Below are 16,701 nucleotides of genomic sequence, written 5' to 3' on the forward strand. Positions count from 1 at the left end.
TCTATCTCATCCTTTTTCAAATCTTGGTTTCATGTATGCTTATAATTTAAGTAACATTAGTATAGAACATGAATGTGATTCATAATCTGATATATACCTACAAGGGATACGTGCTCAATGTTAATGGGATCTCCAAACTTGTTTGGAGACAGTTGCCCGAGAAAGAAGCTTGTGCTTGGATGGGAGGCCCTAGTGCAGTTGTATAGTGAGGAGGGCTGTTGGGGAGGACAATAAAAAAGAAAAAAAAGAGAGGTAAGGAAGGCCCAGAACATAGTTATCACCCAAGTCCCAAGAAACAGGATTCTAGAATCTCTAGGCAGTAGGGAACAAGAGTTAAGAATTCTTCTCTCTCTAAGGCTCTGAAGAAAGATTCCTGGTTGAAGACAGATCACTTGGGTCTTGTCAGAATCAGAAATGGCTTCATGGGGTGCAGGAAGCTCATGTGAGCTGCCAATCACTGATTGAGTAAGTAAAGGAATATTCCTTTCATGCAGGGTCTCTGGGGTAGGCACCAGGAATCTGCCTCTTTGGTAAGATCTGAAGTAGTCCAATGAAGCCACCTGTCCCAAAGAATCAGCAACAGCAACCTTTGCTTGCAGGACGCCGAACATGGTGGTGGGGCTACCACTGCTGGGGGGGGGGGTCTTGTTTTGTTTTGTTTGCTGCCAGTGTGATTCTAAGGCAGGGGATGGAAACCGACCTAACTGATAAGGTCTGCATAGTAAAACTCTTGTGTATCCCCCTCAGTGCCTGGCATATAGCTCACTGCTTACATCAGGGACCATTCCTGAAAAGGGCCAGATAATAAATATTTTAGACTTAGTGGTCTGTATGGTCTGTAATCCAACCACTCAACTCTGTGAAAAAGAACCATGCACTCTATATTACCGAATGGGCATAGCAACGTTCCGATACAATAAAACTTTACTTACAAAAGCAGGTCTGGTTTGGTGACCCTCACTATTCACCAGTATGTATCCTATATACCCTACAGGACACATATTTACCTTATTGTTTAGTTACTTTAAAGACCGCATAATGATTCTTCCTCTCACCTTTCTGAATACTCAGCCCTGTTTTTAGCCTCACCTATCCACTGGAGAGTGTACTCTAAGAGAGCAAAAAATAACTTTAGAAATTTCTAGGCAATGCAGAAAATGATGCTGGGTGAAAATGTGTATGAACATCACATTCAGTATCAGAAATTTCACTCCACCCCTCAGTAAGGTTACTGTATGTGGGGAAGACATTGCTTCAAGAGAGGAAGCGCTTCTAGAAAACCAATAGCCAACAAGGCATGGAACTTTCTGACATTTAATTTGTAAGTGGAAACCACTTTAAAAAATTCAGTGGGGGGTCTCTTTATGGGTTCTCTACTCCCACCACCACTTCCCTCCTCTTATGACTCATTGTCACCTGTCCCCTCAACAGTCAATACCATGACTTTTAAAAAGGCGGGCCCACGACATAGTGATGAAGGAGCTCAGAGAAACACTGCACTCGCAACACAACATTATAGTTTTGAAACAACATTTCTGCATTTGGGACAGTATTAAGAGGATGGAATAAAGATAAGGTGCTAGGCCTTCTTGCTTCAATAAAGCCCAAATAGTAAATCTTAAAGTTGTCCATGCAGACCCGTGTATATTTCATCTCTGGTTGAAACTGGGTCATGTTCCCCCATGCATAGGGAATGCTTCAGTCTTTGTATTCTATTTTTTTCTATTCATATAATTAAAATGGGAATTCAGGAGATGTATCACCCCCTGTGGTTTCTAACTGGACATCAATAAAGGAGGGTTCATTTCTTTGCTTGCCTGACCCAGGGAACATAATAGTATTTACTTGACAGTGACCATGTAGGAAAGTATTAAGAACCTGCACTCATTCTTCTTTATACTGTATATTCCTATACTTTGTTTCTGGTTCTAAGTGGTTAAAAAAAAAAAAAAAAAACAGGAAGCGGAGGGATGGGCAAAATGGGTGAAAGGGAGAGGGAGACATAGGTTTCCAGGTAAGGGATGAATGAGTCACAAGAATAAAAGATATAGCAGAGGGGCTATAGTCAATGATACTGTAATAGCATGGAGTGACAGACTGTAGCTGCACTTGTGGTGAACATGGCATAAGAGATAAATTTATGACTTGTCAAATTACCCTGTTGTACATCTGACACTAATGTATTATAGCAATAAAACAGCTTTTAAGATTTAAAAATTAAAATAAAATGTAAATAATACAAAATTAAATTAACAGAAAATATCTCAGCTGGGCCACCCACAACCATGACAAATGTTTAAGTTCTCAGTGGCAATAGACTTAATCTCAGGACTCAGGACAAAGCAAGGTGGTTTGACCTGTTCTCCTGATCTTTGACAGGTTCTGCCTCCAACAGACCTGGGGATGAAGGCTGCTGGCATCTTGGCCCTGATTGGCTGCCTGGTCACGGCCACTGAGCCCAAAGTCTACACTCGCTGTAAACTGGCAAAAATATTTTCGAGGGCTGGCCTGGACAATTACCAGGGCTTTAGCCTTGGAAACTGTGAGATTTCTTTCTTCCTGTTCTTTTCCTACCTTTGGTCTCTCTGATGAGATGCCCGAGTCTCTCCAAACCCCCAGCTTTGCCTTGTCCCCAGCTGTTCCATGCTCTACCTACCCCTCCCAAGGACGCCTACTAGCTATCCACATATTCTCAAATGATGCTCCCTGGGGCACCTCTCCTCCTCCCTACCCCTCATGTCCTCACTCCTGGAGTCCTCCACAAATGACACCAGCAAGGGAAGGAGAAAACTACATCTCCCTTGCTGGCGTGGTAAGGGCAGACCTGACTTCTGACCTAGTCTGGGTGCAGCCACTGACTAGGTGTGCCACTTTGGAAGTGCCTCATGGGTGTGCTACTTGCCTTGTCCCCTCTCTCCCCCAAGTTCTGTTGGGACCACAGCATTACGGTAACATGTGTAAAGGAGCTCTCCTCTAAGAGCAGACTTGGAGAACAAAATGTATTTCTTTTATTGGCATTTCTGGTTTTTCCCCGTCTAGGGATCTGCATGGCATACTATGAGAGCCACTACAACACGACAGCTCAGACCGAGCTGGAGGATGGAAGCATCGACTATGGCATTTTTCAGATAAATAGTTTCACATGGTGCAGACGTGCTAAGCTACAAGAGAAGAACCACTGTCACGTGGCCTGCTCAGGTACACTTTGATTTTTTAAAAAATAATGTCCTCAGTTCTTTCCACAGTTTGGCGACCGTGGCCATTGCTGCTATAAACATTGGGGTACAGATGGCCCTTCTTTTCACTACATCTGTATCTTTGGGGTAATGGCCACAGTCGCCAAACTGTGGAAAGAACCAACATGCCCTTCAATGGACAAATGGATAAGGAAGATGTGGTCCACATACACTATGGTCCAGATTCTGGACCATCAGAAAGGATGAATACCCAATTTTTGTAACAGCATGGATGGGACTGGAAGAGATTATGTTGAGTGAAGTAAGTCAAGCAGAGAGAGCCAATTATCATACGGTTTCACTTATTTGTGGAGCATAACAAATAGCATGGAGGGTGCCTGGGTGGCTCAGTGGGTTAAGCTGCTGCCTTCGGCTCAGGTCATGATCTCAGGTCCTGGGATCTAGTCCCACATCAGGCTCTCTGCTCAGCAGGGAGCCTGCTTCCCTCTCTCTCTCTCTCTGCCTGCCTCTCTGCCTACTTGTGATCTCTCTTTCTCAAATAAATAAATAAAAATCTTTAGACAAATAATATGGAGGACAAGGGGAGATGGAGAGGAGAAGGGAGTTGAGGGAAATTGGAAGGGGAGGTGAACCATGAGAGACTATGGACTCTGAAAAACAATCTGAGGGTTTTGAAGGGGCAGGGGGTGAGAGGTTGGGGGAACCAGGTGGTGAGTATTAGAGAGGGCACGGATGGCATGGAGCACTGGGTGTGGTGCAAAAGCAATGAATACTGTTAACGCTGAAAATAAAAAAAAAAAAATAATGTCCTCAGGAGACTGTGGACTTTGAGAAACAAACCAAGGGCTTGGGAGGGGAGGGAGTCACGGGGGGGCAGTGAGCCTGCTGGTGGGTATTATGGAGGGCATGTGTTGCATGGAGCACTGGGTGTGGTGCATAAACAATGAATTTTGGTACACTGAAAAAAATTAAATTAAAAAAAAACTGCATGGAAAGAAACATCTTGCCTAATCTCACCTACAGATGAAAAATCATTTGAAAAATAGAGTTCTCGGGGTGCCTGGGTGGCTCAGTGGGCTAAAGCCTCTGCTTTCAGTTCAGGTCATGATCCGAGAAGTCCTGGGATTGAGCCCCGCATCAGGCTCTCTGCCCAGAGGGGAGCCTGCTTCTTCCTTTCTCTCTGCCTGCCTCTCTGCCTACTTATGATCTCTCTGTCAGATAAATAAATAAAATCTTAAAAAAAAAAAGAAAGAAAAATAGATTTCTAACTAGAAACCACAGCGTAAGAGAAAAATATTCCACAAGAGTTCAAAGAAAATATTAATCCAGAATTTTATGTACGGTAAAAATATTCATCAGGAATTATGAAGAAATCAAGACATTTTCAGATGAGAGAAACCTAAGAGAAGTTTTCACGGACCTGCCAACAACAATCGCTAGAGTAAATTATTGAGGCAGAAAATAAATTATAAAACAATGAATCTTACAACATGTCAAAGGAAGGAGTATGGAAGTAAAAATGAGTAAATACAATGGACTTTGCTTTTCTTGAATTTTCTAAATTATGTTTGATTGTTGGAAAAAAATTATATTGTCTAATGTAGTTCTCGGTGTATATAGAGGAAATAGTTAAGACAGTTATACTAGAAAGGGGATGGCAAAGGGGCTTAATGAAACTGAGATTTCTACACTTCATCTGAATGAGAAAATTTTTCAGAATTAAAACCACTGAAGGCAAAAGCAAAACAAAAAATACACACAAAAAAAGAAGACTGGAAGACAACAAGCACAGTGAATAGAAAACATTTACAAATATGGCAGATATTAATCAATGATATCAATAATCATTTTAAATATGAATGATCTACATATGCTAATAAAAAGACAGAAACAATCAGAAAGTAAAAAAAAAAAAAAAAAAAAAATGTCCTCAGGGATAAAAGCAAGAAAGCTGTATAATGGACTACCTACCCATTTTCTGCTTTGACAAAAACTTGGAGTAGATGTGCAACTAGGTCTATGCCATGCCAATAAATTATTCAACAGTTTCCCGGGGTGACACTTACCGTCCTGTGGCCTACTTGCCCAGAGATGACTGACTTCTTCTAGGATGGTTTTTGTGAATCAACCAGAAAAATGGAGGGGTGGAAAAATTATCTTATTACCCTTTCATGCATAGAGACATTATGTATATTCAATAAGAAGGAGAAAACTGTTTGCCAACTGTGAAGCAATTTATTGAAAGCATGCATTGATGCTTCTTTGCACAGAACAAGGCAAATAAATACACTTTACCTTTTGTGAACAGTATAAATTAAGCTAGAATCCACTTCTAAGGCTTCTACTTCAATCATTTAAGAAATATATGTGTGCACAGAAAAGGCTGACGGAAAGCATCAGACATAAATTCTGGTATTAGGAAAGAGAATATATGCTTTAGGAAGTTAAAGGACTATAAACAGGTGTGGGTTGAGTGCTGTGGACTTCAGAGGACAAAGACCTCATTGATCAAATCATGGAAAGTCTTGTAGACACAATGATATTTGATCTAAGGCTTGGAAGATAGGTAAAATTTGGACATTCAGAGGTGGAGAAGAGTTATTCCAGGTAAAGGGAACAACAGAAGCCAAAAGGTGCATGTGGAGAGAGGGTATGGGGCACACTCAGGGAGAAGTGAGACATTTGTGTTATCTGGAACAAAGGGGATGTTAAGACAAATCACAGGACCTAGGGTTGAACGGTTGATTACTACCTGATTATGAAGGGCCTGGGAAGCCAGGTAAGATATATGTACCGATTTCTGCCTGCAATAGGAAATCAACAGAGGTCAGTTGATTAAGAATTGTTCCAGAAGGATTAATCTGCAGACAGGGTATGAAATATTGCCATTGCAAAGGTTGAGGTGAGAGATAGAAAGACCTGAATGATGGTCATGGCTGATGGGATGGAGAACAGACAAGAGATATTCAATAGGTCCTGCCCTCACTCTACAACGTGAGCAACACGAGGGCAAGGATTTTATCTGTTTTGCTCACTGATATATTCTCAATGCCCAGAAGGGTGCCTGTCCAGAGTTTTGGGGTTCAATAGATATTCATTAAATAAATGAATGGAAGGAATTAGGAGCAAGGTTGAAGATAAGGTGTTATAAGATATTCTGTGGCAAACTCCTTAGGAGCAGGAAATAAACTTTTAATTCCTCTTTGACACAAACACGATAATCAGTACATATGTTTGAATGTATGAATGATTGAACAATATGTCAATTTTCCAGTAAATTGTCCCTACACCTACATTACAAGATTATGGTCACTAACTCCTGAAGAAAATCATACAATTGTCAATCAATTCCTAATTTAGAACATTTTTCTGTTGGGCTAAAATCCACCTCTTTCTAGCTTTCTTCCATTAATTCTATTTTTTCCTCCTGGGTTTATTTAAAACAAATTTGCTCCATTTTATATACAGAAACTTGTTAAGTGTTTGAAAATAACTAGTAGATATTTCTTATCTTTAATTTCTTATCTTCTGGGCTAAAATATTCAGTATCTTCACCTTCCTACAGATATGACTTTTAAACCCCTCCCCATCCATGGCCAAGTTCATTAGCATTCCCCAATAGTTTGCCAATGAAGTCTTCACTTCAATACAGCACCTGGACATGAACATTTTTAGAAGTTGAAAAGCAGGAGGACAATGGCTGGCTAATTAAGTAATTAAAGAAATCTGAGACCTAAACTGACAGTAGGAAAGACAAGAAGCAACCATAGAATCCTAAAAGGGCTCAGAAATCAGCAGGTTCAGCTAATTCTTGAAACTGGAATGAAAGTAGGTAGAAAATAGGAGAAGCCCAATTAAGGAGCAGCTAGACCATCTGTTTCCCTTCCTGACTCCATTCAGCTACTGACTGTTCCTCCCCAATTCTGGCAGAACACTGGAGCTTTCCTTTTTGGACAAGTGAGTAGAAAGTCAACTGAGGGACCTCAATAACCTGTGAATGTGAGAGTTTCACACTGAAGACACAGGAGATTAAATTAAAGTTACCATAGTCCTAACAACTTTCCTCCACTTAGATCCTAGAATGACAGACAGCGGCAGGCTATCCTCTCCAGAAGAGAAGATCTGCCCAGGAGAATTCAGACAGATGGAAAAGGAAATAACTAAAGATTCTGTGTAGGAGCTCTCCATGAACAAAACTAGCCAGGCTTCCTTATAGGAAGATACACAATTGAAAATCCCCATGTCTGTGTACAGAACACCTACGAATCAGTTCTTAAGTCTCTCTTTCTTAAATGGGTGCAAATAACCAAGAATCGCCAGACTCCATAGACATGTCATTCACATGCAAGAGTGAGACAAAACAAAACAAAAAACAATATGAGATAAAAGTAACTGTTTTAAAAGCAGAGATTATACAGGGAAATGAAAATTTCAAATGAAAAAGGGAAGTATCAACGATATCTTCAGATAGATAACATGTCTTATCAATGAAACAAGAAAAGGATGCTTTATAAAGAAGAAATATTTGGAGACGAGCTCCTGGAAATTCAAAGTATGACTGCACACACACAAAAAAACTCAATAGATAAGTTGGAAGATAAGATTGAGGAAATCTTTCTAAAAATAGAATTAAAAAGAGATAGATGGAACAAGATGGGATTGGGAGGGAGACAAACCATAAGTGACTCTTAATCTCACAAAACAAACTGAGGGTTGCTGGGGGGAGGGGGTTTGGTAGAAGGGGGTGGGATTATGGACATTAGGGAGGGTATGTGCTTTGGTGAGTGCTGTGAAGTGTGTAAACCTGGTGATTCACAGACCTGTACCCCTGGGGATAAAAATATATGTTTATAAAAAATAAAAAATTAAAAAAAAAAAAGAGATAGATGGAAAATAGGAGAAATAAGGATATGAAAAATAAATGAATCTGAATAGCATGTTTCAGCAGGGTAGAAGAGAAACAGTAGATAGAATGAAATCTTTAAAAAACATTTCCAGGGGCACCTGGGTGGCTCAGTGGGTTAAAGCCGCTGCTTTCGGCTCAGGTCATGATTCCAGGGTTCTGGGATCGAGCCCCGCGTCGGGCTCTCTGCTCAGCGGGGAGCCTGCTTTCCTTCCTCTCTCTCTGCCTGCCTCTCTGCCTACTTGTGATCTCTGTCTGTCAAGTAAATTAAAAAAAAATTAAAAAAAAAAATTTCCAGAACTAAAGGGCATCTGTTTCCTATTTATAAGGCCCATCACATAATCTTGTTGATTAACATAGTTTCACACTAAGGCACATCCTCATGAAATTTCAGGAAACTAGAGAGAAATAGAATACAGTATAGTCTTCAAAGAGAAGATGTGTGTTTTTTGTGTGTGTGTTTATCTTACTTGATGTTCATTAACATTTTGGATCCCTGGGTTCATAGCTTTCATCTTTTCTCCTTTAAAACTTTAATGGTATATGTATCAGATCATTTGATGTGTCCCACAGGTCACTGAGGCTCTTCATTTTTCCCATATTTTTCCCTTTATGTGTTTTATTTTCAATAGTTTCCATCGCTATGTCTTCAAGTTCTCTTTTTTCCAAAGTGCTTAATCTACTGAATTCATTCATTGAATGTTTTATTTCAGAGATCGTATATTTTTGTGCAAGGTCATTGCTATATAGCTTTCATTTCCCTCATTTTATTCATGTTTTTCTTTAAGTCCTTGATATAAATAAACATATTTATAAATTGTCTTAAATTCCTTGCCTGGTAATTCAATCAACTGTATCATTTCTGGGTCTTAACATTGACTGATCTTTTCCCTGGTTAGGGGTCACATTCCTATGCCTCTTTGCACATACAATAACATTTTGTTGGATCCTAAAGATAGTATATGTTACATTTTTAAGTGTCTGGATTATGTTTTCTTCCTTTAAGGAGTGTTGGATTTCATCTTGGCAAGTAGTTAATTCTGATCAGCCTGACCCTTTTAAGACTTGCTTTTAACTTGTGGTGGGGAGGAGCACCTGGGTGGCTCAGTTGGCTAAGCCACTGCCTTTGGTTCAGGTCATGATCCTAGAGTCCTGGGATCAAGTCCTGCATCAGGCTCCCTGCTTGGCGGGGAGTCTACTTCTCCCTCTGACCTCTTCCCTTTTATGCTTATGCTCTCTCTCTCTCAAATAAATAAATAAGGTCTTAAAAAAAAAATTGTGGTAGGGAAGTTTGAGAGTCATGTTTATGGTGGGGTTAATTCAGTGCTACTACCAACACATGCCTTTTCTAGTGTCTTTTGAATGTCCAGGGGTTCACCAATGTCTCTCCCTTCTGATTAGTCAGAAATCAAATGTCTCCCAGACCCGTGTAAGCTCTGTAACTGTAGAGGTCCCCAGTAATTGTTTTCTAGCTAGCTTCGTGGAGTCTTACCCTTTGCAAGTCCAGTTTAAGCCTTTGGCCAAAGGTTCAGTGGAATCCCTACGCTGGGTGGCCCCTAACCTTCAAGTACTTTTCCCCACAAATTGCAGCTGCCTTCGCCTCTTACCTCTGTCTCCTCCACTTAAATTGCCATCTCCTGCCTGGGTTTTAACTTTCTGGTTTGGCAAATGCTTCTGGGCAGAAAGTCATGGTGATCATAAGACTCTTCTCCTTTGGTTTCTATCTCTCAAGGGTCATGATCCCACCTTGCCTTTTGCCTAACATCTGAAGATAATGTGCTCGTGTATTTTGTCTAGTTTCCTAGCTGTTTACAGCGGGAGAGAAAATCTTCTCCTTCATGGCCGTGCTTGACTTTACATGCAGTTGACTAATTTAATATTGTTCAATTTGGTTTCAAATACGGAAGTCTGGGGCAAACCTATATCTGCAAGGCAATCTTGAATTCTAGAAAATTAAAATGTTGGATGGTTCATGGTTAGAGATGAACGAACACTCATATCTGCTTTCTCATCATAAAGAGCATGAGATTTTTAGAGACAGCTTTAAAATAGAAAACAGGATGTTGGTTTTATATCTTAATCACCCCTCAGTAGCTGGCCTCCCTCAGCCTCAGGCCAGAGAAGCTTTAATTATGGACAATGTCATTCTGTCCCACGTATTACAGAAGTAGGGACATTTGTCATGGGAACCCGGAAACAAGTTAGCCTTATGGTCTCTTTATGAGAAACATGACGTTCCCTACATGTACGGGTCATGTGCACCTTTTGACCATCTTCCAAAGCCATGCCATCTTACTCCCAGGCCAAAATCTATTTCCAAAATTCCTGCCTACCATCCCCAAACTATTTGGACAGAATATTTTTATATATGCATATATACACACAAATAATAATATAATATCAATCTTTATTTTCCTTCAACAGCACAGACCTCTTTAAAGTAAGAGATGTTTAAGAAAAAGGAAGGTGGTTGTTGTCTCTTGTATCTAGCGTCATCTACTTTTATTACTCTCTATTTCCCATCAGCTGGGTATCTAACTTGGCCTTTGCCACTCCAGAGAGAGGAAGGAGATGTAAATTGTTGACATGATAGTGATACAGTAGGTGGGAAGCAGGAGATGGTGGGGAGAGACGCAGAGACATTGAAGCACAACAAACTTACCTGAAAATATCGTAGTTCTTTCTGCGTAGATTGCTGATGTTTTCTGTTGTTTATGTGGGAAAATAAACTCTTCAGTTGAATAATGCTTTGCTGTTCGACAGAACCCTTTGACTGCAGAGACTTGTCTATTTAAAGTAAATGGAGCAGAAGCAATTCTTGGCCTGGAGCCTTAGAAATACTTGTTCTCTTGCTCATTTCTGCCCCTCTGCTGCCCCTCTGTGGTGATTTCATTGTATTTTCACATCTCAGCATACCAGGTTCTCCATTCCCAGCCCCCATCTCCCTTCACGCATTTTCCCAAGCAAATTCAAAGTCACGTCCAACTAGCACTTTCAAGACATCTCATTATTGTTACAAAAAGCTACAGCGAAGTGGGGGACTAACAAACAAACTACAAGGTCTCCAGCACATGGGCCTGAGAACCTAATCCTCTCGCCAATGGTACACACTATCTCCAGCCAAGCGAACTGCCTTACCTCCAACACAAGCCTTCCACATGACATTGTACTGTCCTGGCATAACAGAATACTCTCCATGTCTTCCCCACTATGGATAGCCTGTTTCTTTCCCACTCCCTGAGGGCCCACTGGACCCACTTCTCCTAGGAAACGGGCTCCAACCACTTTTAAACACAAACGGTATCTCAGCCCTTACCAAGCATGTGTGCGCTCCATATAAAGTGTCTCTAGGTAATTTGAACATGCAGCAGATACCAAGCACTTGAGTTTGGATGATCTCCTAATAAATAAATAATTACTCGAAAAATGAATATTTATGTTTTTATTCTCAAGTTCACTGGCATCTATAGTACTCCATAAGCAGGCCTCTTTGCTTACGTGAGTTGGAAGCAAGTAGTCAAGGACAATAGAAGTTAAGCCATGGCTTTGAATGCAGGTTCATTTAAAGGGCTGACCTTGGCACACACCCACACAGTTGCTTGAGGCTGAACACAGATAATACACAAAGAGACCTAACAGGAGCTGGACACACAGTAAGTTTTTAATAAACGTTGGCTCTTAGTAAGAACGATTACTATTCGAACTAATCTCTCCAGAAATTAGGCAAACAACTTATAACCTAACAAAGCTTTGGTTTTCACTGTGAATCAGATGTTACTGAATTTGCATAATGTCTCAATTGCTTATTCCCTAGAGGTTGTCATATTTTTTGTTAATCTTCTCTTGGTTAATAGAAGTTTGTTTTAAATTTAAAAAAAAAAAAGATTTAGAATGAATTTGCTCAAAAGAAATCTATCACTACCTTTATCTTTTAGTTAAGCTTATCTGAGAAAGCAACCCAATTAGCAACTACACTGGCATACTCAAGAAAAACTCCATTTTCAACTGAGTTTACAAAATAATTGTGTATTGTATTGATCTGTTTAGGCTGACATTATTCTTTTTTGGTTATAGTTTTCTGAAAATAAAAATAATGCATTTCTACTGTCAAAAGTTCAGAAATATGCAGTGAAGTTATAAGAGCCTTTTTATCCCACAATTGAGAGCTAAACCTTCAAATACTGGTAATGATGACTATCTTTTTATTTTCTCTCTCAACCAGTGCTGTCCAATAGTATTTTCTGGGTTGATGGAAATGTTCTCCAGCCATTCACTATGAGAACCACTAGCTACAATAAAGATTCATAAGGCATCTGAAATGGAGTGAGAGCAACTGAGGCACAAAAGTTCTGATTGTATTGATTAATTTAGATTTAAATAGACCCATGTAGGGAATGGCCGCCATATTGGACAGTGTAGCCCTAGGAGGATATTTTTTACAATACTGAGAACCTTACATTAGGAGCATTTTCATTATTACAAAATCTTCTCAACATTTGATTTTAAATGGCACTCTGTTTCATTCTATGTAAATATTATTATTATTAATGTGAACACCTCTCTTATAAGGCAATTAGATCTTTTCCATTTGGAAGTAAATTAAACAAAGCTACAGTAAACACTTTGTAAATAAATCTTTGTCTACATTCATAATTCGTTCCTCAAGATAGATCCAGAAAGGGGCGCCTGGGTGGCTCAGTGGGTTAAGCCTCCACCTCCGGCTCAGGTCATGATTCCAGGGTCCTGGGATTGAGTCCCGCATCGGGCTCTCTGCTCAGCAGGGAGCCTGTTTCCCGCTCTCTCTCTCTGCCTGCCCCTCTGCCTACTTGTGATCTCTGTCAAATAAATAAATAAAATTAAAAAAAAAAAGATAGATCCAGAAAGAGAAATTACTAGGTGAAAGATTAAGAACAGCTTTAAGGCTCTTGACCCATACTATTACATTGCTTTCCTGAAAAGTCGCACCCATTATACTCTACCAGCAAGCACTGAAGAATGCCTTCGTCCTTGCACCCTTGTCAACCTGGAACATTACCCTGTCCTTTAAAAATCTTAGCCTAATTAATAAATAAAAATGATATCAAATAGTGTAGGCTTTTGTGTCTTTGGTGGTGGTGGTGATGGGCAGAGAGATGGACCTCCCAGATTCGCCTTGAAAGAAAGATGTCTGGCTCTAACAGCGTCTGTGTAATTTTCAGACTATCTCCCTGGTACCACCTTTGGGGTTGTCTTAGCTGCAGAGGACTGCCCCATCTAATATTGTGTTCCTCCGGGGAAGTCCACACCCAGGGACTAACTGAGGGATTCATAAAGACTTAACCATTTGGATACCACTTAGGCAACTTTGATGGGCCTGCATTTCAACTGGACATCTCTATCTGCCTACTCCAGCTTCTGTGCCCTTTCTTGCACAGATGTGGATCTCTAAGAAACACTCTTCACCCCAAGCCCATGTTTGCATTTACTTCTGAAGAAGTGCAACAGAAATGATGTTGGACTTTATTTGCCTTTTTCTGTCACGTTTGCATGGAGGGTTTTGAGGCCGCTTCTGGGCAAGAAGGAAAGAATGCTCAGGCCAGTGCATTCATTTGCAATCTGAAGATCTGTTATGTATGAAAGCCCTAGAAAAACTAACAAAGACTAATGTGTCTGACATAAACATTTTTGCATGTAAAAAAACACCTTGGATGGATTTTTTTTTAATGCACAAACTAGAAAGTTAAATAGACAAGTTTAATATTTATCTATAAAGAGATCATAAGTGCCAAAGCATTCCCAGTCGAGAAAAAAAAAAAAAAAAAAAAAACCATTGTACTGTCCTCCTACCTGTGTATTTCTTTAGGACACAGGAGACACTCTCCTCCTGTGCCTAAACACATCCCCCCAAACCCTTCAGGACCGTAACTTCAAGAAGCCCAAATGTGGCTACTCTACAAATTAAAAAAAAAAAAAAAATTCTTTGATTTGTAAAAAAGCGCAACAAAAATAAGAACATGGCTTATAGTTCTTTCCACCCTCCTGTTCCAACAAGCAGTGAGAAAAGTGCAGAAAACTTGATCAGGGCTTCCCCTCAAATAACAGTCTCAGCTAATACTCTACTCCTCTCTCTCACAGCCTTGATCACAGATGACCTCACAGATGCAATTATCTGTGCCAAGAAAATTGCTAAAGAGACAGAAGGGATGAACTATTGGTAAGAGTTTCTCCTTGGCCAACTTTGGCTGACGTGGCCAAAACCGACCGTGTCCATTCATCACACCTCATTGGGCACTGATAAGCTCACCTCTGCAGAGGTCCCATGATGTTAATGTGACCTTGTCTCCCTTCCCCATGAATGTGTGGCTGGACAGTGAACACGGTGAAGGGGGTTTCTATGGGGACGAGAGACAGTATGAGTGATGGCGGTTTGCGATTGCTTTTCACATTAGTATTCCAAACAACAGAGCAATTCCTCATGTGAATTTCTGGTGAAGGTCATACACCAGAGGAAAAAAGCTTGAATTTGCTCTCCACTTGGATGAGATCTTGGAGGGCTAGCGCAACACTTTGTGGGGGGAAAGAACATGCAGTAGCAAGAGAAAAATGACCATGTCAGTTACACACCATCCATTGGAGGGGAGCTGCCTAGGACAATGCACAGACACGGTCTCTGGTGCTCCCAGTTACCCAAGGCTGGGTTTCCTGTGAACATCGCTAATCAGGTCACCCACTTGGGGAACCTGAATTTTCAGTGGTGTAGGTGTTGAACTAAATGATCCAACCCTATAAAAGTTGTGTTTACCTGTTGCTAAGGCTAATGAGGGCTAAGAGCAAATCTAGAAGAGAAAAGTCTTAAGGCAAAGGATAAAGTTGTCGGATCTCAGAAACAAAACTAAATCCTGGGAACCACTGGTAAATTTGGTTAATTACCTATGGTTTTGAACCTATGGATATTTGGATTGTCATGCTTCTTTCTGTTGTTCCTGCTTCCCTCTCCTCTTTAGGCAAGGCTGGAAGAGACACTGTGAGGGCAAGGACCTGTCTGAGTGGAAAAAGGGATGTGAGGTTTCATGAACTGGAACTGGACCCAGGAGGCTCGGCAACCACTCCCTAGGATCTGTAGTGAATGTCCAAGTTTTCATGTCACCTTGTCCCCCCTTCCTCCCAATGTTCCTTCTTGAAGTTGGAGAGGGAAAACTAAGTTACAGTTTTAAGGAAATAAATATTTCCATTTCGGTATCTTTACTTCGCCCTGACTCTGTTTAAGCGATGTCATAAAAGCACAACGGTGAGATTTGAAAAGTCACCTGCAAAATAGTTCTCACCCCCAAAAGAACAAAATTCCATCTTTGTCATAAGGATTCCTGGCTCTTTTGGCCCTGAAATGGCTTCTCATTTAAAAAGAGGACTCCTGGGACGCCTGGGTGGCTCAGTTGGTTGGACGACTGCCTTCGGCTCAGGTCATGATCCTGGAGTCCCGGGATCGAGTCCCGCATCGGACTCCCAGCTCCATGGGGAGTCTGCTTCTCTCTCTGACCTTCTCCTCGTTCATGCTCTCTCTCACTGTCTCTCTCTTAAGTAAATAAATAAAATCTTTAAAAAAAATAAAAATAAAAATAAAAAGAGGACTCCTGGGGCATCTGGATGCCTCATTCGGTTAAGCAACTGACTCTTGGTTTGGCTCAGGTCGTAGGGTCAAACCCTGTACTGGGCTCCACGTTCAGTGTGGAGTCTGCTTCGGACTCTCTGTCCCTCTCCCTTTGCACCTCCCTCCTGCTAACTCACTCACTCTCTCTTTCTCAAATAAAATAAATAAATATTATTTTAAAAAGAAGACTCAAGGGGTGCCTGGGTGGCTCAGTGGGTTAAAGCCTTGGCTTTCAGCACCGGTCATGATCCCAGGGTCCTGGGTTCAAACCCCACATTGGGCTCTCTGCTCAGCAGGGAGCCTGCTTCCCCATCTCTCTCTCTGCCTGCCTCTCTGCCTACTTGTGATCTCTCTCTGTCTGTCAAATAAATAAGTAAAATCTTAAAAAAATTCAAATCAAGAAGAGCAGGAGATGAATGACCATGGTTTGCTGACCTTTTTCCTGAAGCCTTAGGTCATTCTTCTCTTGGTCAGCAGACACACTGCCTCTCCTTAACTTTCTGTGAGATCTAGACAATCCTTATGGACACTCTAATGGGAATAAGTGGGTGAAGTTGCAGCCATCATCTTTAATGTTAGAAGAGTTCCCCATGTCCCAACATCTTTTTAAATTAAATCTATCAAATTCAAAACTAACATCATGGTGGCAAAATTGCTTCCAGCCTTAGACCTATAGATTTTGTTAGTTCTGGAAACTGGTGATTATCTGAAAGACACTTCCTTACCTGTAACACTGAGCCAAGGAGCTTAGATCCCAAAGAGCTGTTCCCAGAATACACTCTGCTCCAGGCAGGGATGGCTCACAGGGCAGGGTAGTTCCACTCTGCTGAATTTCCTCTCTCCCATTCTCTGTCCTGCTGGGGCAGAGGTGGTTGGGGCTGCCTTACTGCAACGTTACATAGCAAACTCAAGTCCAGTGCAATCTGACTTCAAGAATGCACTCAATTAGGGTTTGTTAAAGAAATGGTTATACC

At 40.9% G+C, this 16,701-nt stretch overlaps 1 protein-coding gene across 1 annotated transcript; it reads left to right on the forward strand.

Annotated features, from left to right (window-relative positions):
- The first annotated feature begins 370 nt into the window (after nucleotides 1-370).
- On the forward strand, nucleotides 371-15,318 carry LOC309868618 (lysozyme-like protein 1). The gene is made up of 5 exons (XM_082738671.1): nucleotides 371-465; nucleotides 2,380-2,542; nucleotides 3,040-3,198; nucleotides 14,215-14,293; nucleotides 15,084-15,318. Exons 2-5 carry the CDS (start codon nucleotides 2,404-2,406, stop codon nucleotides 15,151-15,153), a joined length of 447 nt encoding a protein of 148 aa, XP_082594797.1. The 5' UTR covers nucleotides 371-465; nucleotides 2,380-2,403; the 3' UTR covers nucleotides 15,154-15,318.
- The last annotated feature ends 1,383 nt before the right edge of the window (nucleotides 15,319-16,701 follow it).

This window comes from Mustela nivalis (genome assembly GCF_964662115.1).
Source record: "Mustela nivalis genome assembly, chromosome: 7".
Taxonomy (NCBI): domain Eukaryota; kingdom Metazoa; phylum Chordata; class Mammalia; order Carnivora; family Mustelidae; genus Mustela; species Mustela nivalis.